This window comes from Anomaloglossus baeobatrachus, chromosome 3 (genome assembly GCF_048569485.1).
Source record: "Anomaloglossus baeobatrachus isolate aAnoBae1 chromosome 3, aAnoBae1.hap1, whole genome shotgun sequence".
Classification (NCBI taxonomy): Eukaryota; Metazoa; Chordata; class Amphibia; order Anura; family Aromobatidae; genus Anomaloglossus; species Anomaloglossus baeobatrachus.
Window position 1 is genome coordinate 688,431,153 of NC_134355.1, and position 27,176 is coordinate 688,458,328.

General features: G+C 46.9%; 1 protein-coding gene across 1 annotated transcript in view; it reads left to right on the top strand.

Moving 5' to 3' along the window:
* Positions 1 to 1,001: 1,001 nt before the first annotated feature.
* Positions 1,002 to 27,176, top strand: part of KCNK3 (potassium two pore domain channel subfamily K member 3) — a 104,796-nt gene continuing 78,621 nt past the window's right edge. Inside the window, exon 1 of the mRNA XM_075341310.1 lies at positions 1,002 to 1,387. Within this exon, the coding sequence (XP_075197425.1) occupies positions 1,105 to 1,387 (283 nt within the window). The 5' untranslated portion in view covers positions 1,002 to 1,104. The remainder of the gene's footprint in view (positions 1,388 to 27,176) is intronic.

Consider the following 27,176-nt stretch of genomic DNA (forward strand, 5'->3'; position numbering starts at 1 on the left):
CCTCTGTGTGGCTGTCTCTCTGTGTGGCTGTCCCTCTGTGTGGCTGTCCCTCTGTGTGGCTGTCTCTCTGTGTGGCTGCCCCTCTGTGTGGCTGCCCCTCTGTGTGGCTGCCCCTCTGTGTGGCTGCCCCTCTGTGTGGCTGTCTCTCTGTGTGGCTGTCTCTCTGTGTGGCTGCCCCTCTGTGTGGCTGCCCCTCTGTGTGGCTGCCCCTCTGTGTGGCTGCCCCTCTGTGTGGCTGCCCCTCTGTGTGGCTGCCCCTCTGTGTGGCTGTCTCTCTGTGTGGCTGTCTCTCTGTGTGGCTGCCCCTCTGTGTGGCTGTCCCTCTGTGTGGCTGTCTCTCTGTGTGGCTGTTTCTCTGTGTGGCTGCCCCTCTGTGTGGCTGCCCCTCAGTGGCTGCCCCTCTGTGTGGCTGCCCCTCTGTGTGGCTGCCCCTCTGTGTGGCTGCCCCTCTGTGTGGCTGTCCCTCTGTGTGGCTGTCCCTCTGTGTGGCTGCCCCTCTGTGTGGCTGTCCCTCTGTGTGGCTGTCCCTCTGTGTGGCTGCCCCTCTGTGTGGCTGTCCCTCAGTGGCTGCTCCTCTGTGTGGCTGTCCCTCTGTGTGGCTGCTCCTCTGTGTGGCTGCCCCTCTGTGTGGCTGCCCCTCTGTGTGGCTGCCCCTCTGTGTGGCTGCCCCTCTGTGTGGCTGCCCCTCTGTGTGGCTGTCCCTCTGTGTGGCTGTCCCTCTGTGTGGCTGTCCCTCTGTGTGGCTGTCCCTCAGTGGCTGCCCCTCTGTGTGGCTGCCCCTCTGTGTGGCTGCCCCTCTGTGTGGCTGCCCCTCTGTGTGGCTGTCCCTCTGTGTGGCTGCCCCTCTGTGTGGCTGCCCCTCTGTGTGGCTGCCCCTCTGTGTGGCTGCCCCTCTGTGTGGCTGCCCCTCTGTGTGGCTGCCCCCGGTGGCTGCCCTCCCCTCAGCACAGCCTTATATGGCCGGGGCCGGCTGTGGCGGAGCCTCCTGAGGGTGGTGCTGAAGGGACAGCTCCGGAGCGCGGCGGCGGCTCGTGTGCAGGACTCCTCCACGGACTGTGCTGCCGCCATGAGCGCCCGCCGCCTGCAGCCCGCCCGAGCCGCGCCATGAAGAGGCAGAACGTCCGCACCCTGGCGCTCATCATCTGCACCTTCACCTATCTGCTGGCCGGCGCCGCCGTCTTCGATGTGCTGGAGTCCGAGGAGGAGGTCGCGGAGAAGGAGAAGCTGGAGAACCGGAGCGGCGAGCTGCGCGGCAAGTACAACCTGACCGAGGCCGGCTACCGGGAGCTGGAGTGCGTGGTGCTGAAGCTCAAGCCGCACAAGGCCGGCGTGCAGTGGACCTTCGCCGGATCCTTCTACTTCGCCATCACCGTCATCACCACCATAGGTAGGAGCGCAGCGCGGCGGACTACAACGCCCAGCGGACTACAACGCCCAGCAGGCGACAGCGGGACCCACCGGGGAAAGGGAGGGAGAGAAAGGGAGAAAAAGAGGGAAAGAGAAGAGAGAGAAAAAGAGAGAGATAGGGAGGAAGAGAGAGAAAGGGAGAGAGAAAGAGAGAAATACATAGGTAGGAGCGCAGCGCGGCGGACTACAACGCCCAGCGGACTACAACGCCCAGCGGCAGACAGCGGGACCCACCGGAGAGAAGGAGAGAGATAGAGGGAGAAAAAGAGGGAAAGAAAGAGAAGAGATGGGGAGAAAGAGAGAAAGAAAGAGAAGAGATACATAGGTAGGAGCGCAGCGCGGCGGACTACAACGCCCAGCGGACTACAACGCCCAGCGGCAGACAGCGGGACCGGCCGGAGAGAAGGAGAGAGATAGAGGGAGAAAAAGAGGGAAAGAAAGAGAGAGAGAGAAAGATAGAGAGAGAAAGAGAAGAGATACATAGGTAGGAGCGCAGCGCGGCGGACTACAACGCCCAGCGGACTACAACGCCCAGCGGCAGACAGCGGGACCCGCCGGGGAAAGGGAGGGAGAGAAAGGGAGAAAAAGATAGAGGGAGAGAGAAAGAGAAGAGATAGGGAGGAAGAGAGAGAAAGAAAGAGAGAAAGAGAGAGATACATAGGTAGGAGCGCAGTGCGGCGGACTACAACGCCCAGCGGACTACAACGCCCAGCGGCAGACAGCGGGACCCGCCGGGGAAAGGGAGGGAGAGAAAGGGAGAAAAAGATAGAGGGAGAGAGAAAGAGAAGAGATAGGGAGGAAGAGAGAGAAAGAAAGAGAGAAAGAGAGAGATACATAGGTAGGAGCGCAGTGCGGCGGACTACAACGCCCAGCGGACTACAACGCCGAGCAGCAGACAGCGGGACCCGCCGGAGAGAAGGAGAGAGATAGAGGGAGAGAGATAGAGGGAGAAAGAAAGAGAAGAGATAGGGAGGAAGAGAGAAAGAGAGAAAGATAGAGAGAGAGAAAGAGAGAAAGAGAAGAGATACATAGGTAGGAGCGCAGCGTGGCGGACTACAACGCCCAGCGGCAGACAGCGGGACCCGCCGGAGAGAAGGAGAGAGATAGAGGGAGAGAGATAGAGGGAGAAAAAGAGGGAAAGAAATAAGGACAGAGAGAAGGAAAGAAAGGAGAGAAAGAAAGAGGGAGAAAGGGAGAGAAGGATACAAAGAGGAAGAAAGAGGGAGATATAGCGAGAGAAAGAGAGAAAAAGAATGAAAGAGAGAAGGAGAAATAGAGAGAGGGAGATATAGCGAGAGAAAGACGAGACAGAGAAAGGAGAGAAAGAGAGAGAGAGAGAGGAGAAATGAGAGACAGAGAGAAAGAAGAAGAGAGAGATAAATATAGACAGAGAGACAGAGAAAAAGAGAGAAGTAAAGATAAAGAGAGAAAAAAAAGCAGAAGAGATAGAAAGAGGAAAAAGATAAAGAAAAAAGAGAAAAAGAAATGTAAAGAAAGAGGAAAATACAAAGTAAGAGTGATAGATATAGAAAGAGAGAAAACTAGCTGCAGCCAGATATATAGTGAGGATGGAGCCGGGATACACGGGCCAGGGCTGTGTATTCTGTGTATTCTGTGTATTCTGTGTATTCTGTGTATTCTGTGCTCTGGTGACTTGTACTTGGATAAATGCAGCTTATTGTTCTATTCTTCAAGATATGTGATAGATAGATAGAGGGATAGATAGAGGGATAGATAGATAGATAGATAGATAGAGGGATAGATGGATAGAGGGATAGATAGATAGATAGAGGGATAGATAGATAGAGGGATAGATAGAGGGATAGATGGATAGAGGGATAGATGGATAGAGGGATAGATAGATAGATAGAGGGATAGATAGATAGATAGAGGGATAGATAGAGGGATAGATAGATAGAGGGATAGATAGAGGGATAGATGGATAGAGGGATAGATAGATAGATAGAGGGATAGATAGATAGATAGAGGGATAGATAGAGGGATAGATAGATAGATAGAGGGATAGATATAGGGATAGATAGATAGATAGAGGGATAGATAGAGGGATAGATAGATAGATAGATAGATAGAGGGATAGATAGATAGATAGATAGAGGGATAGATAGAGGGATAGATAGATAGAGGGATAGATAGATAGATAGAGGGATAGATAGATAGATAGAGGGATAGATAGATAGATAGAGGGATAGATAGATAGATAGAGGGATAGATAGATAGAGAGATGGATAGATAGATAGAGGGATAGATAGATAGATAGAGGGATAGAGGGATAGATAGATAGATAGATAGAGGGATAGATAGATAGATAGATAGAGGGATAGATAGAGGGATAGATAGATAGATAGAGGGATAGAGGGATAGATAGATAGATAGAGGGATAGATAGATAGATAGAGGGATAGATAGATAGATAGAGGGATAGATAGATAGATAGAGGGATAGATAGATAGAGGGATAGATAGATAGATAGAGGGATAGATAGATAGAGGGATAGATAGATAGATAGAGGGATAGATAGATAGATAGAGGGATAGATAGAGGGATAGATAGATAGATAGAGGGATAGATAGAGGGATAGATAGATAGATAGAGGGATAGATAGAGGGATAGATAGATAGATAGAGGGATAGATAGATAGATAGATAGAGGGATAGATAGAGGGATAGATAGAGGGATAGATAGATAGAGGGATAGATAGATAGAGGGATAGATAGATAGATAGATAGAGGGATAGATAGATAGAGGGATAGATAGATAGATAGAGGGATAGATAGAGGGATAGATAGATAGATAGATAGAGGGATAGATAGATAGATAGATAGAGGGATAGATAGATAGATAGATAGAGGGATAGATAGATAGATAGAGGGATAGAGGGATAGATAGATAGATAGAGGGATAGATAGATAGATAGAGGGATAGATAGATAGATAGAGGGATAGATAGATAGATAGAGGGATAGATAGATAGAGGGATAGATAGATAGATAGAGGGATAGATAGATAGATAGATAGATAGAGGGATAGATAGATAGATAGAGGGATAGATAGATAGAGGGATAGATAGAGGGATAGATAGATAGAGGGATAGAGGGATAGATAGATAGATAGAGGGATAGATAGATAGATAGATAGAGGGATAGATAGAGGGATAGATAGATAGAGGGATAGATAGATAGAGGGATAGATAGATAGAGGGATAGATAGATAGAGGGATAGATAGATAGAGGGATAGATAGATAGAGGGATAGATAGATAGATAGAGGGATAGATAGATAGAGGGATAGATAGATAGAGGGATAGATAGATAGAGGGATAGATAGATAGAGGGATAGATAGATAGATAGAGTGATAGATAGATAGATAGAGGGATAGATAGATAGATAGATAGATAGAGGGATAGATAGAGGGATAGATAGATAGAGGGATAGATAGATAGATAGCTAGAGGGATAGATAGATGGATAGATAGATATAGGGATAGATAGATGGATAGATAGATATAGGGATAGATAGATGGATAGATAGATAGAGGGATAGATAGATAGAGGGATAGATAGATAGATAGAGGGATAGATAGATAGATAGAGGGATAGATAGATAGATGGATAGATAGATATAGGGATAGATAGAGGGATAGATATAGGGATAGATAGAGGGATAGATAGATAGATAGAGGGATAGATAGATAGATAGAGGGATAGATAGAGGGATAGATAGATAGAGGGATAGATAGATAGATAGAGGGATAGATAGATAGATAGATAGAGGGATGGATAGATAGATAGATAGATAGAGGGATAGATAGATAGATAGATAGAGGGATAGATAGATAGAGGGATAGATAGATAGATAGATAGAGGGATAGATAGATAGATAGATAGAGGGATAGATAGAGGGATAGATAGAGGGATAGATAGAGGGATAGATAGATAGATAGATAGATAGAGGGATAGATAGATAGATAGAGGGATAGATAGATAGATAGATAGAGGGATAGATAGATAGAGGGATAGATAGATAGAGGGATAGATAGATAGAGGGATAGATAGAGGGATAGATAGAGGGATAGATAGATAGATAGAGGGATAGATAGAGGGATAGATAGAGGGATAGATAGATAGATAGAGGGATAGATAGATAGATAGAGGGATAGATAGATAGAGGGATAGATAGAGGGATAGATAGATAGAGGGATAGATAGATAGAGGGATAGATAGATAGAGGGATAGATAGAGGGATGGATAGATAGAGGGATAGATAGAGGGATAGATAGATAGAGGGATGGATAGATAGAGGGATGGATAGATAGAGGGATAGATAGAGGGATAGATAGAGGGATAGAGGGATAGATAGATAGATAGAGGGATAGATAGATAGAGGGATAGATAGATAGAGGGATAGATAGATAGAGGGATAGATAGATAGATAGAGGGATAGATAGAGGGATAGATAGATAGATAGAGGGATAGATAGAGGGATAGATAGATAGATAGAGGGATAGATAGAGGGATAGATAGAGGGATAGATAGATAGATAGATAGAGGGATAGATGGATAGATAGATAGATAGATAGAGGGATAGATAGATAGAGGGATAGATAGAGGGATAGATAGATAGATAGAGGGATAGATAGATAGAGGGATAGATAGATAGATAGAGGGATAGATAGAGGGATAGAGGTATAGATAGAGGGATAGATAGAGGGATAGATAGATAGAGGGATAGATAGAGGGATAGATAGATAGAGGGATAGATAGAGGGATAGATAGAGCAATAGATAGATAGAGGGATAGATAGATAGAGTGATAGATAGATAGAGGGATAGATAGATAGATAGAGGGATAGATAGATAGAGGGATAGATAGAGGGATAGATAAGAGGGATAGATAGATAGAGGGATAGATAGAGGGATAGATAGATAGAGGGATAGATAGAGGGATAGATAGATAGAGGGATAGATAGAGGGATAGATAGATAGATAGAGGGATAGATAGAGAGATAGAGGGATAGATAGAGGGATAGATAGAGAGATAGAGGGATAGATAGATAGATGGATAGAGGGATAGATAGAGGGATAGATAGATAGAGGGATAGATGGATAGATAGAGGGATAGATAGAGGGATAGATAGAGGGATAGATAGAGGGATAGATAGAGGGATAGATAGAGGGATGGATAGAGGGATAGATAGAGGGATGGATAGATAGAGGGATAGATAGATAGATAGAGGGATAGATAGATAGAGGGATAGATAGATAGAGGGATAGATAGATAGATAGTGGGATAGATAGAGGGATAGATAGAGGGATAGATAGAGGGATAGATAGATAGAGGGATAGATAGAGGGATAGATAGATAGAGGGATAGATAGATAGAGGGATAGATAGATAGAGGGATAGATAGAGGGATAGATAGAGAGATAGAGGGATAGATAGAGGGATAGATAGAGAGATAGAGGGATAGATAGATAGATAGATGGATAGAGGGATAGATAGAGGGATAGAGGGATAGATAGAGGGATAGATGGATAGAGGGATAGATAGAGGGATAGATAGATAGAGGGATAGATGGATAGATAGATGGATAGAGGGATAGATAGAGGGATAGATAGAGGGATAGATGGATAGATAGAGGGATAGATAGATAGAGGGATAGATAGAGGGATAGATAGAGGGATAGATAGAGGGATAGATAGAGGGATAGATAGAGGGATAGATAGAGGGATGGATAGATAGAGGGATAGATAGATAGATAGAGGGATAGATAGAGGGATAGATAGATAGAGGGATAGATAGATAGATAGATAGAGGGATAGATAGATAGATAGAGGGATAGATAGAGGGATAGATAGAGGGATAGATAGATAGAGGGATAGATAGAGGGATAGATAGAGGGATAGATAGAGGGATAGATAGAGGGATAGATAGATAGAGGGATAGATAGAGGGATAGATAGATAGAGGGATAGATAGAGGGATAGATAGATAGAGGGATAGATAGAGGGATAGATAGATAGATGGATAGATAGAGGGATAGATAGATAGATAGAGGGATAGATAGATGGATGGATAGATAGAGGGATAGATAGAGGGATAGATAGATAGATGGATAGATAGATAGATGGATAGATAGATGGATAGATAGATGGATAGATAGAGGGATAGATAGATAGATAGAGGGATAGATAGAGGGATAGATAGATGGATAGATAGATAGAGGGATAGATAGAGGGATAGATAGAGGGATGGATAGATAGAGGGATGGATAGATAGAGGGATGGATAGATAGAGGGATAGATAGATAGAGGGATAGATAGATAGATAGAGGGATAGATAGATAGAGGGATAGATAGAGGGATAGATAGAGGGATAGATAGAGGGATAGATAGATAGATAGATGGATAGATAGATAGAGGGATAGATAGATAGATAGAGGGATAGATAGAGGGATAGATAGAGGGATGGATAGATAGAGGGATAGATAGAGGGATGGATAGATAGAGGGATAGATAGAGGGATAGATAGAGGGATAGATAGAGGGATAGATAGAGGGATAGATAGAGGGATGGATAGATAGAGGGATAGATAGATAGATAGAGGGATAGATAGATAGATAGAGGGATAGATAGATAGAGGGATAGATAGATAGAGGGATAGATAGATAGATAGAGGGATAGATAGATGGATAGATAGATGGATAGATAGATGGATAGATAGAGGGATAGATAGAGGGATAGATAGATAGAGGGATAGATAGATAGATAGATGGATAGAGGGATAGAGGGATAGATAGATAGATAGAGGGATAGATAGATAGAGGGATAGATAGAGGGATAGATAGATAGATAGAGGGATAGATAGATAGAGGGATAGATAGATAGTGGGATAGATAGATAGAGGGATAGATAGATAGAGGGATAGATAGATGGATAGAGAGATAGATAGATAGAGGGATAGATAGATAGAGGGATAGATAGATAGAGGGATAGATAGATAGATAGATATATAGATAGATAGATAGAGGGATAGATAGATAGAGGGATAGATAGAGGGATAGAGGATAGAGGGATAGATAGATAGATAGAGGGATAGATGGATAGATAGATAGATAGAGGGATAGATAGAGGGATGGATAGATAGATAGATAGAGGGATAGATAGATAGAGGGATAGATAGAGGGATAGATAGATAGATAGAGGGATAGATAGAGGGATAGATAGAGGGATAGATAGATAGATAGAGGGATAGATAGAGGGATAGATAGATAGAGGGATAGATAGATAGAGGGATAGATAGATAGAGGGATAGATAGATAGATAGAGGGATAGATAGATAGAGGGATAGATAGATAGATAGAGGGATAGATAGATAGAGGGATAGATAGATTGAGGGATAGATAGATAGATAGAGGGATAGATGGATAGAGGGATAGATAGATAGAGGGATAGATAGATAGATAGAGGGATAGATAGATAGATAGATAGAGGGATAGATAGATAGATAGAGGGATAGATAGATAGAGGGATAGATAGAGGGATAGATGGATAGAGGGATAGATGGATAGAGGGATAGATAGATAGATAGAGGGATAGATAGATAGATAGATAGATAGAGGGATAGATAGATAGACTTCCATAGCCCCCCATCCCAGATGTGGCCCCCCCAATCCCCACCCTGGATATGTCCCATCCACCGTTACCACAGTCCCACCGTGGATATGCCCCATCATAAGCCATGGACTTCCATAGCCCCCATCCTAGAAGTGCCCCCACAGTCCCCACCCTGGATGTGCCCCATCCATCCTTCCTACAGTCCCCACCCACCATCCCCACAGCCCCAGCCCCTAATGTACACTTGCTTTGGCAAAACTAATTTGTATTTGGTCCTGCCAATAAAGCTTATTTGATTTGATTTGATTTGATTTGATAGATAGATAGAGGGATAGATAGATAGATAGAGGGATAGATAGATAGAGGGATAGATAGATAGATAGATAGATAGATAGAGGGATAGATAGATGGATGGATAGATAGATAGATAGATAGAGGGATAGATAGATAGATAGAGGGATAGATAGATGGATGGATAGATAGAGGGATAGATAGATAGAGGGATAGATAGATAGAGGGATAGAGAGATAGATAGATAGATAGAGGGATAGATAGAGGGATAGATAGATAGAGGGATAGATAGAGGGATAGATAGAGGGATAGATAGAGGGATAGATAGAGGGATAGATAGATAGATAGATAGAGGGATAGATAGATAGAGGGATAGATAGATAGAGGGATAGATAGATGGATATTAGATAATACACATCCCCTCCCCATCTCCTGGCTCCGGGACCCTCTCCTCTCGTCTCCTCTCCTCCCCTCATCCTCTCTGGGCTACGGGACCCTCTCCTCTCCTCTCTGGGCTACGGGACCCTCTCCTCTCCTCTCTTCTCTGGGCTCCGGGACCCTCTCCTCGCCTCGCTTCGGGACCCTCTCCTCTCCTCGCTCCGGGACCCTCTCCTCTCTTCTCCTCTCTGTGCTCCGGGACCCTCTCCTCTCCTCGCGCCGGGACCCTCTCCTCTCCGGGCTCCGGGACCCTCTCCTCTCCTCTCCTCGCTCCGGGACCCTCTCCTCTCTTCTCCTCTCTGTGCTCCGGGACCCTCTCCTCTCTTCGCGCCGGGACCCTCTCCTCTCCGGGCTCCGGGACCCTCTCCTCTCCTCGCTCCGGGACCCTCTCTCTCTCCTCTCTGGGCTCCGGGACCCTCTCCTCTCCTCGCTCCGGGACCCTCCCCTCTCTTCTCCTCACTCCGGGACCCTCTCCTCTCCTCGCTCCAGGACCCTCTCCTCTCCTCGCTCCGGGACCCTCTCCTCTCCTCGCTCCAGGACCCTCTCCTCTCCTCGCTCCGTGACCCTCTCCTCTCCGGGCTCCAGGACCCTCTCCTCTCCTCGCTCCAGGACCCTCTCCTCTCCTCGCTCCGGGACCCTCTCCTCTCCGTGCTCCCGGGACCCTCTCCTCTCCTCTCCGGGCTCCGGGACCCTCTCCTCTCCTCGCTCCGGGATCCTCTCCTCTCCTCTCCTCGCTCCGGGACCCTCTCCTCTCCTCGCTCCGGGACCCTCTCCTCTCCTCCTCCTCCCCTCCCCTCGCTCCGGACCCTCTCCTCTCCTCGCTCCGGGACCCTCTCCTTTCCTCTCCTCTCTGGGCTCCGGGACCCTCTCCTCTCCTCTCCTCACTCCGGGACCCTCTCCTCTCCTCGCTCCGGGACCGTCTCCTCTCCTCTCCTCTCTCCGGGACTCTCTCCTCTCCGGGCTCCGGGAGCCTCTCCTCTCCTCTCTGGGCTCCGGGACCCTCTCCTCTCCTCTCTGGGCTCCGGACCCTCTCCTCTCCTCTCTGGGCTCCGGGACCCTCTCCTCTCCTCGCTCCAGGACCCTCTCCTCTCCTCTCCTCGCTCCAGGACCCTCTCCTCTCCTCTCCTCGCTCTGGGACCCTCTCCTCTCCTCTCCGGGACCCTCTCCTCTCCTCGCTCCGGGACCCTCTCCTCTCCTCTCCTCGCTCCGGGACCCTCTCCTCTCCTCTCTTCTCCTCGCTCCAGGACCCTCTCCTCTCCTCTCCTCCCCTCCCCTCGCTCCGGGACCCTCTCCTCTCCTCGCTCCGGGACCCTCTCCTCTCCTCTCCTCTCTGGCTCCGGGACCCTCTCCTCTCCTCTCCTCACTCCGGGACCCTCTCCTCTCCTCCTCCTCTATAACTGTCCCTTCTCACCCTCCTTTATACTCGGAGCCGCCGGAGCGACTGTTACACGATGTGTCAGATCTATTCTGAGCCCCAGATGTGGGGCCATGTAACATGTACAGCGGGGGCTTCTCAGGGGCAGAGGGACCCCTCACCCCATCACACTGCACCCCCTTCAGGTGACATCATAGTACTCAGTGATGTCACCCAGTTTAACACCTTGAGATAATTCTGCAACATCGTCACTTGGAATGGGGTCTCCTCCACCCTCCCCCACCCGCAGGGTCCTCCGCTGCCCCCCGCAGGACGCCCCTGTTCTGCCCATTGCACCCATTGCTGAGTCTCTTTGAAGGCGGCAGATTATCGGGATATCACTGTTATTATGGGGGCACTGTGGATATCGCTGTTATTATGGGGGCACTGTGGATATCACTGTTATTATGGAGGCACTGTGGATATTACTGTTATTATGGGGGCACTGTGGATATCGCTGTTATTATGGGGGCACTGTGGATGTCGCTGTTATTATGGGGGCACTGTGGATATCGCTGTTATTATGGAGGCACTGTGGATATCGCTGTTATTATGGGGGCACTGTGGATATCGCTGTTATTATGAGGGCACTGTGGATATCACTGTTATTATGGGGGCACTGTGGATATCGCTGTTATTATGGGGGCACTGTGGATATCACTGTTATTATGGGGGCACTGTGGATATCGCTGTTATTATGGGGGCACTGTGGATATCGCTGTTATTATGGAGGCACTGTGGATATCGCTGTTATTATGGGGGCACTGTGGATGTCACTGTTATTATGGGGGCACTGTGGATATCGCTGTTATTATGGGGGAACTGTGGATATCGCTGTTATTATGGGGGCACTGTGGATATCGTTGTTATTATGGGGGCACTGTGGATATCGCTGTTATTATGGGGGCACTGTGGATGTCGCTGTTATTATGGGGGCACTGTGGATATCGCTGTTATTATGGGGACACTGGATATCGCAGTTATTATGGGGACACTGTGGATATCGCTGTTATTATGGGGGCACTGTGGATGTCACTGTTATTATGGGGGCACTGTGGATATCGCTGTTATTATGGGGGCACTGTGGATATCGCTGTTATTATGGGGGCACTGTGGATGTCACTGTTATTATGGGGGCACTGTGGATATCGCTGTTATTATGGGGGCACTGTGGATATCACTGTTATTATGGGGGCACTGTGGATATCGCTGTTATTATGGGGGCACTGTGGATATCGTTGTTATTATGGGGCACTGTGGATGTCGCTGTTATTATGGGGCCACTGTGGATATCACTGTTATTATGGGGGCACTGTGGATATCACTGTTATTATGAGGGCACTGTGGATATCACTGTTATTATGGAGGCACTGTGGATATCGCTGTTATTATGGGGGCACTGTGGATATCGCTGTTATTATGGGGGCACTGTGGATATCACTTTTATTATGGGGGCACTGTGGATATCGCTGTTATTATGGGGGCACTGTGGATATCGCTGTTATTATGGGGGCACTGTGGATATCGCTGTTATTATGGGGGCACTGTGGATATCGCTGTTATTATGGGGGCCACTGTGGATATTGCTGTTATTATGGGGGCACTGTGGATATCGCTGTTATTATGAGGCACTGTGGATATCGCTGTTATTATGGGGGCACTGTGGATATCGCTGTTATTATGGGGGCACTGTGGATATCGCTGTTATTATGGAGGCACTGTGGATATCGCTGTTATTATGGAGGCACTGTGGATATCACTGTTATTATGGAGGCACTGTGGGATATCACTGTTATTATGGGGGTACTGTGGATATCGCTGTTATTATGGGGGGCACTGTGGATATCGCTGTTATTATGGGGGCACTGTGGATGTCACTGTTATTATGGGGGCACTGTGGATATCGCTGTTATTATGGGGGCACTGTGGATATCGCTGTTATTATGGGGGGCACTGTGGATATTACTGTTATTATTGAGGCACTGTGGATATCACTGTTATTATGGGGGCACTGTGGATGTCGCTGTTATTATGGAGGCACTGTGGATATTACTGTTATTATGGGGGCACTGTGGATGTCGCTGTTATTATGGGGGCACTGTGGATATCACTGTTATTATGGAGGCACTGTGGATATCACTGTTATTATGGGGGCACTGTGGATATCACTGTTATTATGGGGACACTGTGGATATCACTGTTATGGGGACACTGTGGATATCGCTGTTATTATGGGGGCACTGTGGATATGGCTGTTATTATGGGGGCACTGTGGATATCACTGTTATTATGGGGGCACTGTGGATATCGCTGTTATTATGGGGGCACTGTGGATATCGCTGTTATTATGGAGGCACTGTGGATATCGCTGTTATTATTGGGGCACTGTGGATATCGCTGTTATTATGGAGGCACTCTGGATATTACTGTTATTATGGAGGCACTGTGGATATCGCTGTTATTATGGGGGCACTGTGGATGTCGCTGTTATTATGGAGGCACTGTGGATATTACTGTTATTATGGGGGCACTGTGGATGTCGCTGTTATTATGGGGGCACTGTGGATATTACTGTTATTATGGAGGCACTGTGGATATGGCTGTTATTATGGGGGCACTGTGGATATCGCTGTTATTATGGGGCAACTGTGGATATCGCTGTTATTATGGGGGCACTGTGGATATCGCTGTTATTATGGGGGCACTGTGGATATCGCTGTTATTATGGGGGCACTGTGGATATCGCTGTTATTATGGGGGCACTGTGGATGTCGCTGTTATTATGGGGGCACTGTGGATATCGCTGTTATTATGGGGGCACTGTGGATATCGCTGTTATTATGGGGGCACTGTGGATATCGCTGTTATTATGGAGGCACTGTGGATATCGCTGTTATTATGGAGGCACTGTGGATATCGCTGTTATTATGGGGCATTGTGGATATCGCTGTTATTATGGGGGCACTGTGGATATCGCTGTTATTATGGGGGCACTGTGGATATCGCTGTTATTATGGGGGCACTGTGGATATCGCTGTTATTATGGGGGCACTGTGGATATCGCTGTTATTATGGGGGCACTGTGGATATCGCTGTTATTATTGGGCACTGTGGATATCGCTGTTATTATGGGGGCACTGTGGATATCGCTGTTATTATGGGGGCACTGTGGATATCGCTGTTATTATTGGGGCACTGTGGATATCGCTGTTATTATGGGGGCACTGTGGATATCGCTGTTATTATTGGGGCACTGTGGATATCGCTGTTATTATGGGGGCACTGTGGATATCGCTGTTATTATGGGGGCACTGTGGATGTCGCTGTTATTATGGGGGCACTGTGGATGTCGCTGTTATTATGGGGGCACTGTGGATGTCGCTGTTATTATGGGGGCACTGTGGATGTCGCTGTTATTATGGGGGCACTGTGGATGTCGCTGTTATTATGGGGGCACTGTGGATGTCGCTGTTATTATGGGGGCACTGTGGATATCGCTGTTATTATGGGGGCACTGTGGATATCGCTGTTATTATGGGGGCACTGTGGATATCGCTGTTATTATGGGGGCACTGCGGATATCGCTGTTATTAAGGGGGCACTGTGGATATCGCTGTTATTATGGGGGCACTGTGGATATCGCTGTTATTATGGGGGCACTGTGGATATCGCTCACAGTCCTCTCTCCTCCGTCCGGCTCTAGTTGTGGGGTCCCCGTCCTCGCTCTCTGCTCCCTGTCACCCTCACAGTTCTTATTTCCAGGAGTTTAGCCTTCGCAGCCTCTGTGATTACTGTACCCGCACACATAGACCATGTGCCTGTGGTCCCTGCCCCCTCCGTCTCGGCCCATTATCGCCCCCCGGGGGCCGCACCTGTGTCTCCACCTTACTGTGTTATATTGTTTTCACTTTCCAGGAAATCCATTAATTTGTGAATTCTCCGCAGCGGGGGCGGGGGCGGGGGCGGGGAGCTGATTGTTCAGGGCTTTATATATTGCTACATGGAAGGTGTTCAGACAATTGTCAGGTTTACTCTGGATTCACGAGTTGACTTTTTCCTAATCTCATCATCTCTGCTTCCTGTCAGTGAATGGAAACTTTTACTTTTGTTCATTTTTTAAGTTGAAATCCTTTTCCACTGTAGAACAAGACATTGAGGGAGCGCTGACATGAAGAAAGGGGTCTCAAGAAGGAACTCCCACCATGATATCTATATCCAAGAATATATGGACAGAGATCTTCTGAGATAAACACTTTAAGGGGACCTGTCCCCACGTCAGAAGTGGACAGTTTTTGCACTTGTTATATTCTCACTGCTCCCCTTAGCATTTCTTTTTAAAAATTTTTCAAATCCGCCATACGGTTCCAGATATATGGAGTTTTCCAAGATCACAGAAGTCCTCGGGGGCGTTTTCTTAGTCACACCCCCGAGGAATTCTATGAGCCACTCCCCCTTTTAAAGACCCTTAAAAATGTGCCCATATCTCTGGAACCGTAAGGCGGATTTTAAAATAACAAAAAACAGCATATTTAGGGGAACAGTGGGAATAATATACTGTGAAAAAGTGGAAACGTTTATCCTGGTAACTTGGTCCTTTCATGGCTAATAAATGAGAAGCTGGTTGCGCATGCGCACGTTTATAGCACTGAAGATAGCTGAGTGTTGCGCTCTTCTACTCATCCTTTTTTCTTTGCTATGTGTGTGGGTGGCTCAGTGGTTAGCACGACTGCTTTTAGCTTCTGAGGTCACGCATGCGCACCACCACCATAAGCGGCAGTGCGCATGCGCAATCAGTTGCAAACTGCTGTCTTGTGCCCAAGGGCGAGAAGAGGACACAAGTCCCCCATTCTGGTGATAGTGACCCCTCGCATATGGATGTAAGACCACTAATCATCCATGTGTGACTATAGGAGGCACTTATGTTTCCATAACTACTATGTCAGCAATCCGGCCATATATCGTCGGGGATAAATATGCGGCGCAATCAGTGCGCCCATGGGTCAAACAGGCTCCAGCTTCCAGGAAAAAAGTTTTAGAAAGTTTTCACCATTTAGACTTAGTCTCAAAGTGGTCTTTAGCTACTCACTTCCAGACAGTGCGCCACCCCTGGCTACAGGCTGCTTCTGGTATTACACCTTAAACTCTACAATCCGTCATACGGCCACACCACACGTAAAATAAACCGCAACTCCGGCGGCGCTGGATTGTGACCGCACACCAATCGTAAAAAGTTGGTGTTTCCGTCAGTTTTGGTCTCATGTTTTGTTTCTTATTTTCGGGATTTGATGACTTTTAGTGAATGTTGAGCTTTTCTGTGCGTCGTTATGTTGGTGGTATATGGCGGTTTTTATATAGTCGATCCGTGTTCAGACCGTGCGTATAGTTGTATAAAAGAATCCATCAGATCTTGGGATTATGTAACGCTGATCCTTGTAAACACGGAGTTCACGGAGGACGAGAGTCAGGGACATTGGCAACATTTGGGTTAAATATGCGCCGACAATTTTTATTATTGTTTTTCGCTTAAAGAACTTTATAGGAAAATGGTCCTAAGAAATATTATGCTGGTCATGGATTAAAGACAATTGGTGTAACGCTCGCGACCGGTGTGGACCTACTGGACCACAGGGGGACCCGGGCTTACCCTTTAGTGGGAGAGGTTTAACTAAGCGCCTACCACAAGACGGACGCCAGTTACCACTCCCAGGCCAGTGATCAGGACTGTGGCACCTGGCGTCCGTCTGTGTGTTTTAGGCACCCTCCCATTAGAGGAGGTGCCTGTGCAAAGTCTTAAATTACTCGTCAGTCTGCGACCTAGCTAGTTGTCAGGTCCTGAGCTCCTGTCCTATCCCTGTGTCCGTCTCCAGTAACTACCTTCTCACATCTGTCTATCCTTGCTGTGGCCATCATTCCTGTCCATACCCTCTCGTCCAGCCTGTCTCAGTCACCTCGCCTGTACCCGTCTATTCCTGAGTCCATCACCTCCCAGTCACTGCCCTGGGAGAGGTACCTGGTGCCTTGTGGTGGGTGCTTAGTTAAGCCCCTCCCATAAAGGGTAATCCCAGGTCCTCCCTGTGGTCCAGTGGGTCCAGTAACCCTGCTCATTGCCCCAACACTGGCAGTGAGCGTTACAGGTTGCACAGGCCATGGACTCCACTGACTCCTCTACCCTCTCGCTGCCAGCGCTGGGAACAGCAGGAACAGATTCTGTCCTTTATGATGACCATTAACACCCGTCTGATTGATTGGTGTCTATCTGGTTCCTCAGCATGTGTCCACCCTGCAGCTCCAGCAGCGGCAGAATACTGGCCCTGGTTGTCTGCTCCACCACATTTTGATAGTGATCCCAAGCAATGCCGAGGGCTCATCAGTCAGTGCTCCCTGCACTGTGAAGTTTTACCACACCGGTTCACTTCGGAGCGGGCCAAAGTGGCTTTCCTGAAGTCACACCTCATTGGAGAGGCAATATGTATTTAAGGCACCCTCCCATTAGGGGAGGTGCCTGCGCAATGTCCTTAGTTAGTTTGGCTACCAGTCTGCTAGCTAGTTGTCAGGTCCCATTATCCCTGTGTCCGTCACCTCTACCTGTCTTCCTAAACCCGTCTGTCCCTGTCATCCCCACCATACCTGTCTGCCTCCGCCATCCCACCTGTTCCTGCCTGCACCTATGTCTATACCTGAGTCTGTCTCCTGTCCTGGGGGTCAGCTGCCACAGTCCCGGTCACTGCTCTAAGAGTGGTACCTGTAGGCACTTAGTTAAACCCCTCCCACCAAAGGGTAAGCCCGGTTCCTCCCTTTTGGTCCAGTGGGTCAACTAACCCCGCTTGTTGCCCCTTCACCGGCTGTGAGCGTTACAATAGGATAAATGGTCGTAGAGTGAACTTCTTCCAGCACGGAGCATCGGTTACATCCATCTTAGTGTTGTGCTTGTTTAGAGATTGCCGCTCATCAGTTTAAGATGCTTTGGACTGAGTGTCTCTGGGACCTCCATGAAGCCATTGTTCTCCCTGTAACATTCTTCCCCAATACACAACTTTTCAGACTTCAGACTTGGCTTCTGGAACCTTCTGCATACTTTGAACTACTTGTAGAACATGTTTATTGGGATGGGTGAGAGCCCTTCTGCCCATCCTGGGGGCTAATCCCAGGAGAGGTAGAATGATAAGACTCATGTTTGGTCAGTGAGTTGGTGCTGTGATGTGGAGTGGCAAGGATCTGTCGCTGTGGCCAGGTCCTGGTGCCCCTGGATGGACTATAGAAATTGGAACTGGATACATGCACTACGGTTCTAATATCCATCGTCTAGATCTGAGGAACTATCATAAGGACTCTTGGGTCTGGCTGGAGCTGGATACATACTCTACAGTCTTGGTATCCGACACGTGGAACTATCCTAAGGACTGTTGTGTCTGGCTGGAGTTGAATACATGCGCTATGGTCTTGGTATCCATCATCTGGATCTGAGGAACTATCCTAAGGCTGTTTTGTCCAGCTGGAGCTGGATACACATGCTACGGTCGTTATATCCATCAGCTGGGTCTGAGGAACTATCCTAAGGACTGTTGTTTGTGGCTGGAACTGGATACACATGTTAAGGTCTTGGTATCTGACATCTGGATCTGAGTAACTATCCTAAGGACTGTGGCTTGTGGCTGGAGCTGGATGCACATGCTATGGTTGTGGTGTCCATCGTCTGGCTCTGAGGAACTCTCCTAAAGACTGTCCAGTTGGGGCTGGATACACCTGCTACGGTCTTGGTATGTCGACTGGATCTGATGAACTATCTTAAGGACTGTTGTGTCTGATTGGAGCTGGATACATGTGGTATGGTCGTGATATCCATCATCTGGATCTGAGGAACTATCCTAAGGAATGTTGTGTCTACTTTGAGCCGGATACCCGTGCTTCGGTCATGGTATCCGACATTTGGATCTGAGGAACTATGCTAAGGACTGTTGTGTCCACCTGTGGCTGGATACACATGCTACAGTTGTAGTATCTGACGTCTGGATCTGAGAAACTATCTTAAGGATTGTTGTGTCCAGCTGGAGCCTGATACACGTGCTATGGTCATGATAACCATCGTCTGGAGTTGAGGAACTATCCTAAGGACTGTTGTGTCTGGCTCAAGCTGGATACATGCGGTACAGTCATGATATCCATTGTCTTGAACTGAGGAACTATCTTAAGGACTGTTGTGGTCAACTGAATCTGGTGCACGCACTACAATCGTGATAACCGTCATCTGGATTTGAGGAATGATCCCAAGGACTGTTGTGTTCAACTAGATCTGGATATACGCACTGCAGTCGTGGTATATGTTGTATGGATCTGAGGAACAATCCCAAGGACTGTTGTGTCTGGTTGGAGCTGGATACACGCTCTACCATCTTCGTATTCGTCATCTGGAGGAGCATAAGGACTATGCTTGCTGTAAGACCAGGTATTGAAGAAATAAAACTGTTGCATTGCTAACCTGCCCAGATGATTAATACAACCCATAACCTCAGATCTTCACAATGGCCACAGAAAGACAAGATCTCAGCTCAAATGTGGATCTGGATTATTCTCAGACCAATATGACCCTGATCTGACACAATGCTGGGCCCTGCCAATAACGGATCCTGGGCGCCCAACAGATGGAGCATAAACCTAAAGAGTTGACCTACCGTAACTACTTATGATGCTGATCGCTAGTTCCCGCATCGAGGGGTGCCGAGAACAGGGCATTTTTGGAATTGGTGGTTGTCCCAGTGGTCACCAGACATGTCCTTTGGACTACCCAGTACCAGCCCCAAAACCCTGCTCCTTTTCATAGCTCAGGTCGCAGAACTGTCTCGCATCGGTGATTCGTTATGGTAGGTCAACCCCTTTAAGAAAGCTGTCCGTGGAATGAGTATATAACTCAACACCTCCCCCCCTTCATAAAAATTATATGGTCAAATCATGATAGAGCTGGACATCCTGGTCAATCAGCGCCGTAAACCTTACCGACCAATCCTACCAGGTGTGGTTGTTGGGGAGCATCACTTGGATTTGGAGGGTTGGACATGTTGAAGACCAGCATGCCCGATCCTTCCTTCTTTCTATATCTCCTATGTGGGGGGGTTGGGTAACTCCTGATTTTAGCATATTGGCCCTCATGAAGCCTTAGCTTCCGAGGTCATTCACTTTATTGGGTGGCTTCTTGGAAATCTTCTTTCTAAAACAAACCATTAAAATAAAGAGGTTCTGCAGCGGAACATTGGTGGACAATTCTTAGAACAGGGGAACTCTCTGCAATTTTTTTTTTCATTAGAAAACAGCGCCACACCTGTCAGTAGGTTGAGACTGGAATTGCAGCTCAGCTCCATTAATGTATATAGGACTGGGCTGCAGTACCACAAGCAACCAGCGGGCAGGAGGGGCGCTGTTTTCAAATATTAGCAAAATGTACCAATTTTGTGCTCCCAAAAACATGCAAAAGGCAAAAGTCCAGCTTTATTTGATATCAGTCACGGCTTCCTTTACTTTTCCATAGAAGGACGGATGATGGAGGATCCGGAGAGATCGTTCTTTTCGCCTATTATGTCCCAATCACGCGGTGCACAGAGTTAATTAGCGGCCGGGGTACAGTTAATCCGCACACATAGAATATGACGGGGAGGATACATCTCGCCCAGTGTCAGACGTCAGAGGTGCGGGTGGTGGGGGCCGGACCCTCAGCCTCCAGAGCAGATCAGAGAACCCTCCATACAATCAACGCTTCTCTGAAAGGGTTAATGTTTTCTCATCTTTATCATAAGATTTCAGGCTGAGATTTCCTATCCACACAGCCTGGCCCATAATCACATACATAATCCAAGACAGTGCCCCCATAAATAATCCAGGACAGCCCCCATAAATAATCCAGTACAGCCCCCCATACATAATCCAGTACAATAATCCAATAGAGCCCCCATTAATAATCCAGTACAGCCCCCCCATAGATAATCCAATACAGCCCCCCATAAATAATCCAGTATTGTGTCTGCCATAAATAATCTCCCACAATCCCCATTAATAATCAAGTAGAGCCCCACATTAATAATCCAGTACAGCCCTCCATTAATAATCCAGCACAGCTCCCCATAAATAATCCAGTGTGGCCCCCCCATATATAATCCAGTACGGCCCCCCATAAATAATTCAGTGTGTCCCCCCATAAGTAATCCAGTACAGTGGCCCCATAAATACTCCAGTGCAGGCCCCCATAAATCATCCAGTGGAGCCCCCATAAATAATCCAGTACAGCCCCCATAAATAATCCAGTGCAGCTCCCCATAAATAATCTAGTACAGTGCCCCCCATAAATAATCCAGTGCAGCCCCCCATAAATAATCCAATAGTGCTCCCCCTTTAATAATCCAGTACAGCCCTCCATAAATAATCCAGTACAGCCCCCATAAATAATCCAGTGCAGCTCCCCATAAATAATCTATTACAGTGCCCCCCCCATAAATAATGCAGTACAGCCCCCATAAAAAATCCAGTATGGCCCTCCATAAATAATCCAGCACAGCCCCCATAAATAATCCAGTGCAGCTTCCCATAAATAATCTAGTACAGTGCCCCCCATAAATAATGCAGTACAGCCCCCATAAATAATCCAGTATGGCCCCCCATAAATAATCCAGTACAGCCCCCATAAATAATCCAGTGCAGCCCCCAATAAATAATCCAGTGTAGCCCCCCATAAATAATCCAATATGGCTCCCCCTTTAATAATCCAGTACAGCCCTCCATAAATAATCCAGTACGGCCTCCATAAATAATCCAGTACAGCCCCTCATTAATAATCCAGTAGAGCCCCCATTAATAATCTACTACAGCCCCCCAGTTAATAATCCAGTACAACTCCCCATATATAGACCAGTATGGCCCCCCATAAATAATCCAGATTGGCCCCATAAATAATACAGTACAGCCCCCCATAAATAAATCAGTGCGTCCCCCATAAATAATCCAGTACAGCCCCCCATAAATAATCCAAATTGGCCCCACAAATAATACAGTACAGCCCCCCCCCCCCCCGTTAATAATCCAGTACAGCTCCCCATATATAAACCAGTATGGCCCCCCATAAATAATCCAGTACAGCTTCCCCATTAATAATTCAGTACAGCCCCCCCATTAATAATTCAGTTCAGCTCCCCATAAATAAACCAGCACGGCCCCATAAATAATACATAAAAGTACAGCCCCCTATAAATAAATCAGTGCACCCCCCCCCCATAAATAATCCAATACAGCCCCCCATAAATAATCCAGATTGGCCCCATAAATAATCCAGTACAGCCCCCCATAAATAATCCAGATTGCCCCCCCATAAATAATCCAGTACAGCCCCCATAAATAATCCAGTAACCCCCCCATTAATAATCTACTACAGCCCCTCATAAATAATCCAGTATAGTGTCCACCATAAATAATCCGGTACGGCCCCCCCATTATTAATCCAGTAGAGCCCCATATTATTAATCCAGTACAGCCTCCCATTAATAATCCAGTACAGCCCCGGAGCAGAGTCAGCGGGAGCGCCCCGGAGCAGAGTGAGCGGGAGCGCCCCGGAGCAGAGTGAGCGGGAGCGCCCCGGAGCAGAGTGAGCGGGAGCGCCCCGGAGCAGAGTGAGCGGGAGCGCCCCGGAGCAGAGTGAGCGGGAGCGCCCCGGAGCAGAGTGAGCGGGAGCGCCCCGGAGCAGAGTCCGCGGGAGCGCCCCGGAGCAGAGTCCGCGGGAGCGCCCCGGAGCAGAGTCCGCGGGAGCGCCCCGGAGCAGAGTGAGCGGGAGCGCCCCGGAGCAGAGTGAGCGGGAGCGCCCCGGAGCAGAGTGAGCGGGAGCGCCCCGGAGCAGAGTCCGCGGGAGCGTACTAACACCAGAGAGAGATGCTTTGTTGTCCCACAAGGGCAGAAGATGAGACCTCATAGAGAATCGTGATCCTCAGATGAAGAACCATTCACCAAACCCTGCACAGAATTGTACATGAAAGTCTAGATCGGGAGCGGCGTCCGGGGTGGATCACAGCTCACTCCATCTAAATCTAATCTGACTGTTCCCTTTTTATCAGATCGTATCGTTGTAACACGGTCATGAGTCGTGAATTGTACTCGTCTAATTACTTCTTAAAATTTCCAGTTGGGTTTGATGAGAGTTGCGATTATGAAGATAAGCCGGAGTGACACAGACACAGAGCAGGTAACGCATCCTAATGGCCTTACATAACCACGAAGGACTAACCACGTCTTGGGTTTATTGGCCATTTTAATGTGAGGGCAGATGTGAGGGTGCGTGTTCCAACTGTACAGTATTTGCTTTATTGTGTTTGGCCAGATGGAGGACAGTGACCGATGTATCTGTTGCTGTGATCATATCTATATAAGAAACTTTATAAGATGGAAATTCATAATCTCATGAGCAAATGGTCTTCTTGAAGGGTGGCCAAAAAACAGGTCAAGATCAACAATAAAAGAAAAACTAAAGGGAAAAATGCCTTCTTTGAGAGGTGGCCGTCTCGAAGAAGTGGCCAATATCTCTATGAAATCTAATCGAGGCTAATGAGCCAAAATATAGATTACAAAAAGGGATTTTTTTTCAAAGAACACCCAGTGGAGTAACCACCTAAAAGGAAGCCCAATCTTCTAAAGGAAGATCTTAGAGAAGAGATCAATATTAAAGCCCGATCTTCTAGAGGAAGATCTTAGAGAAGAGGCCAATATTGAAGGCCAATCTTCTAGAGGAAGATCTTAGAGAAGAGGCCAATATTGAAGGCCAATCTTCTAGAGGAAGATCATAGAGAAGAGCCCACTATTCAAGCCCAATCTTCTAGAGGAAGATCTTAGAGAAGAGATCAATATTAAAGCCCGATCTTCTAGAGGAAGATCTTGGCGAAGAGGCCAATATTGAAGGCCAATCTTCTAGAGGAAGATCATAGACAAGAGCCCACTATTCAAGCCCAATCTTCTAGAGGAAGATCTTAGAGAAGAGGCCAATATTTTTAGCCCATTCTTCTAGAGGAAGATCGTAGAGAAGAGGCCAATATTGAAAGCCAATCTTCTAGAGGAAGATCTTAGAGAAGAGGCCAATATTGAAGCCCAATCTTCTAGAGGAAGATCTTAGAGAAGAGATCAATATTGAAGGCCAATCTTCTAGAGGAAGATCTTAGAGAAGAGCCCACTATTCAAGCCCAATCTTCTAGAGGAGGATCTTAGAGAAGAGGCCAATATTTTTAGCCCATTCTTCTAGAGGAAGATCGTAGAGAAGAGGCCAATATTGAAAGCCAATCTTCTAGAGGAGGATCTTAGAGAAGAGGCCAATATTTTTAGCCCATTCTTCTAGAGGAAGATCGTAGAGAAGAGGCCAATATTGAAAGCCAATCTTCTAGAGGAAGATCTTAGAGAAGAGGCCAAAATTGAAGCCCTTTTCTGGAGGAAGATCTTCGAGAGGAGGCCAATATTCAAGCCCAATCTTCTAGAGGAAGATCTTAGAGAAGAGGCCAATATTGATGCCCAATCTTCTAGAGGAAGATCTTAGAGAAGAGGCCAATATTGATGCCCCATCTTCTAGAGGAAGATCTTAGAGAAGAGGCCAATATTGATGCCCAATCTTCTAGAGGAAGATCTTAGAGAAGAGGCCAATATTGATGCCCCATCTTCTGGAGGAAGATCTTCGAGAGGAGGCCAATATTCAAGCCCAATCTTCTAGAGGAAGATCTTAGAGAAGAGGCCAATATTGATGCCCCATCTTCTGGAGGAAGATCTTAGAGAAGAGGCCAATATTGATGCCCCATCTTCTAGAGGAAGATCTTAGAGAAGAGGCCAATATTGATGCCCAATCTTCTAAAGGACAATCTTAGAGAAGAGGCTAATAAGCCCAATCTTCTAGGCCATTTATTAATAAAAACCCCTGTCTAGTTCAATAGCCAACCAAAATTTAGGATAAACTAGCCTTCTATTGAGGTGATCTTATGAAAGAAGCAGCCAAGATGAATGAAAAACACTGGTCTAGATGGAGAAAGCAGAACAGCTAAAAACAGTGAACCATGGGCTGCACCATGCCTTCTTCCACCACCCGCTTTCCAATATCACCGCTATCTGCATCCACAGGATGCAAGTAGCAGTGACCACATTCTTAGAGGATGGTGCCGCTGGCTCCATCTTACACAAATTAACGTGAGGCAAAGTAGAGTCGATGATGTCACATCATCGCGTGTGCTGTGTGTATAGTGAGTACGTCAGGGGCCGGAGTTTATAATATATATATAGGAAGCTATCTGGGGCTCATACTGTATATATGAGGCTGTGTGAGAGCTCACACTGTACATAGAGGGGCTTTGTGGGGGCTCACACTGTACATAGAAGGCTTATGTGGAGACACGCATTGTATATAGAGGGACTATGAGGGGGCTAATACCATACAAAAGTGCTATGTTGAGGCACATACTGTATGTAGGGGATTATGTGAGGGCTCATACTATATATAGAAAGTTTATGTGGACACATGCATTGTGTATAGAGGGACTTTGTGAAGGCTCATACCATATATAAGGGCTATGTTGAGGCTCATACTGTATATAAGGGGCTATTTGGAGCCTCATACTGTGTATAGGGGGCTGTGTGGTGCTCATATGGTATATAGATGGCTGTATGTGGACTTATACTGTATGAAGGGGACTGTGTGGGGACTCATACTATATATATGGGACTATGTGTGGGCCCATTTGGTATATAGGTGGCTCTGTGGGGCCCCATGCTGTATATATGAGGCTGTGTGACAGCTCACACTGTACATAGAGGGGCTTTGTGGGGGCTCACACTGTATATAAGGGCTATGATGAGGCTCATACAGTGTGTAGGGGACTATGTGAGGGCTCACACTGTATATAAGGGGCTATTTGGGGGTTCAAACTTTATATAGGGGGCTGTGTATTGCTCATACTATATATAGGGGGCTGTATGTGGGCTTATACTGTATCTAGGGGACTGTGTGGGGACTCATACTGTATATAAGGAGATATGTGGGGGCTCATACTGTATATAAGGAGATATGTGGGGTCTCGTACTGTATATAAGAGGGCTGTGTGCAGGCTTATACTATATATAGGAGCTATATGTAAGCTCATATAACATATAGGGGCAATGTGTGAGCTCATATATGGGGGGCTGTTAGTATACTGAATTCTTCTCAATATTAACGAATTATTAATTAACAATTAATATAAAATAATAACTGTAGTTATATTATTATTGAGCAGAATAAATGACAGCCTATCGGTTCGGCTCTCCTCGGTCACGGTTTCTCATCTGGCCCCTCTGGAAAATGAATTGCCCACCCCTGACTAGACCAATGGACACCTAAAATATCTGGTCTCCTAAAATCGTCTTGTCTAGATCGATGACTACCAGTCTTCTAGAAGAGTAGTCATCTCAGAGAAAAGGCCAATATCAATGAAATTTTGGTGTTGGTTAACAAAGACCTAAAATCTCAGAGAAATCTGGTCTTCTCAAAGATATGAGTGGAAAATCTAGTGTAGACCAATGAGCACCTGAAACGTCATTCAAGAATGTTCTTCTAGAGATTTCTTCTCCAAAGATAGGCTTCTCCAAGGCTAGGTTATCTCCAAGGATTTGGTCTAAAATTGATCACTCAAAGGAAATCCAATCTCCTGAAGTGGTGGTCTTCATAAAATTAAGACTGAGGTGGCCTTCGGAAAGAGGTGATCTCCTCGAAGATTTTTCCTTTTGACAAGGCTTCCACCCTAGTGTTCATGGTCTTGGACAAACTTTATATTGGACCAAGGAGCACATTGGCAGAGCATACCCTTAAACAGGAGCAGTTGTAAGGGGCTGTGATGCCACCATACTAGTGCTCCACAGGTTGTCCTATGATCTCCACATGCCTCCTCCGGTGCTGCCTGTGTGACTTTTTCTCTTTGTGGTTGTTCTTTGTGTTTCATAACTACGGTCCCAGGAGGGGACGATGTTTC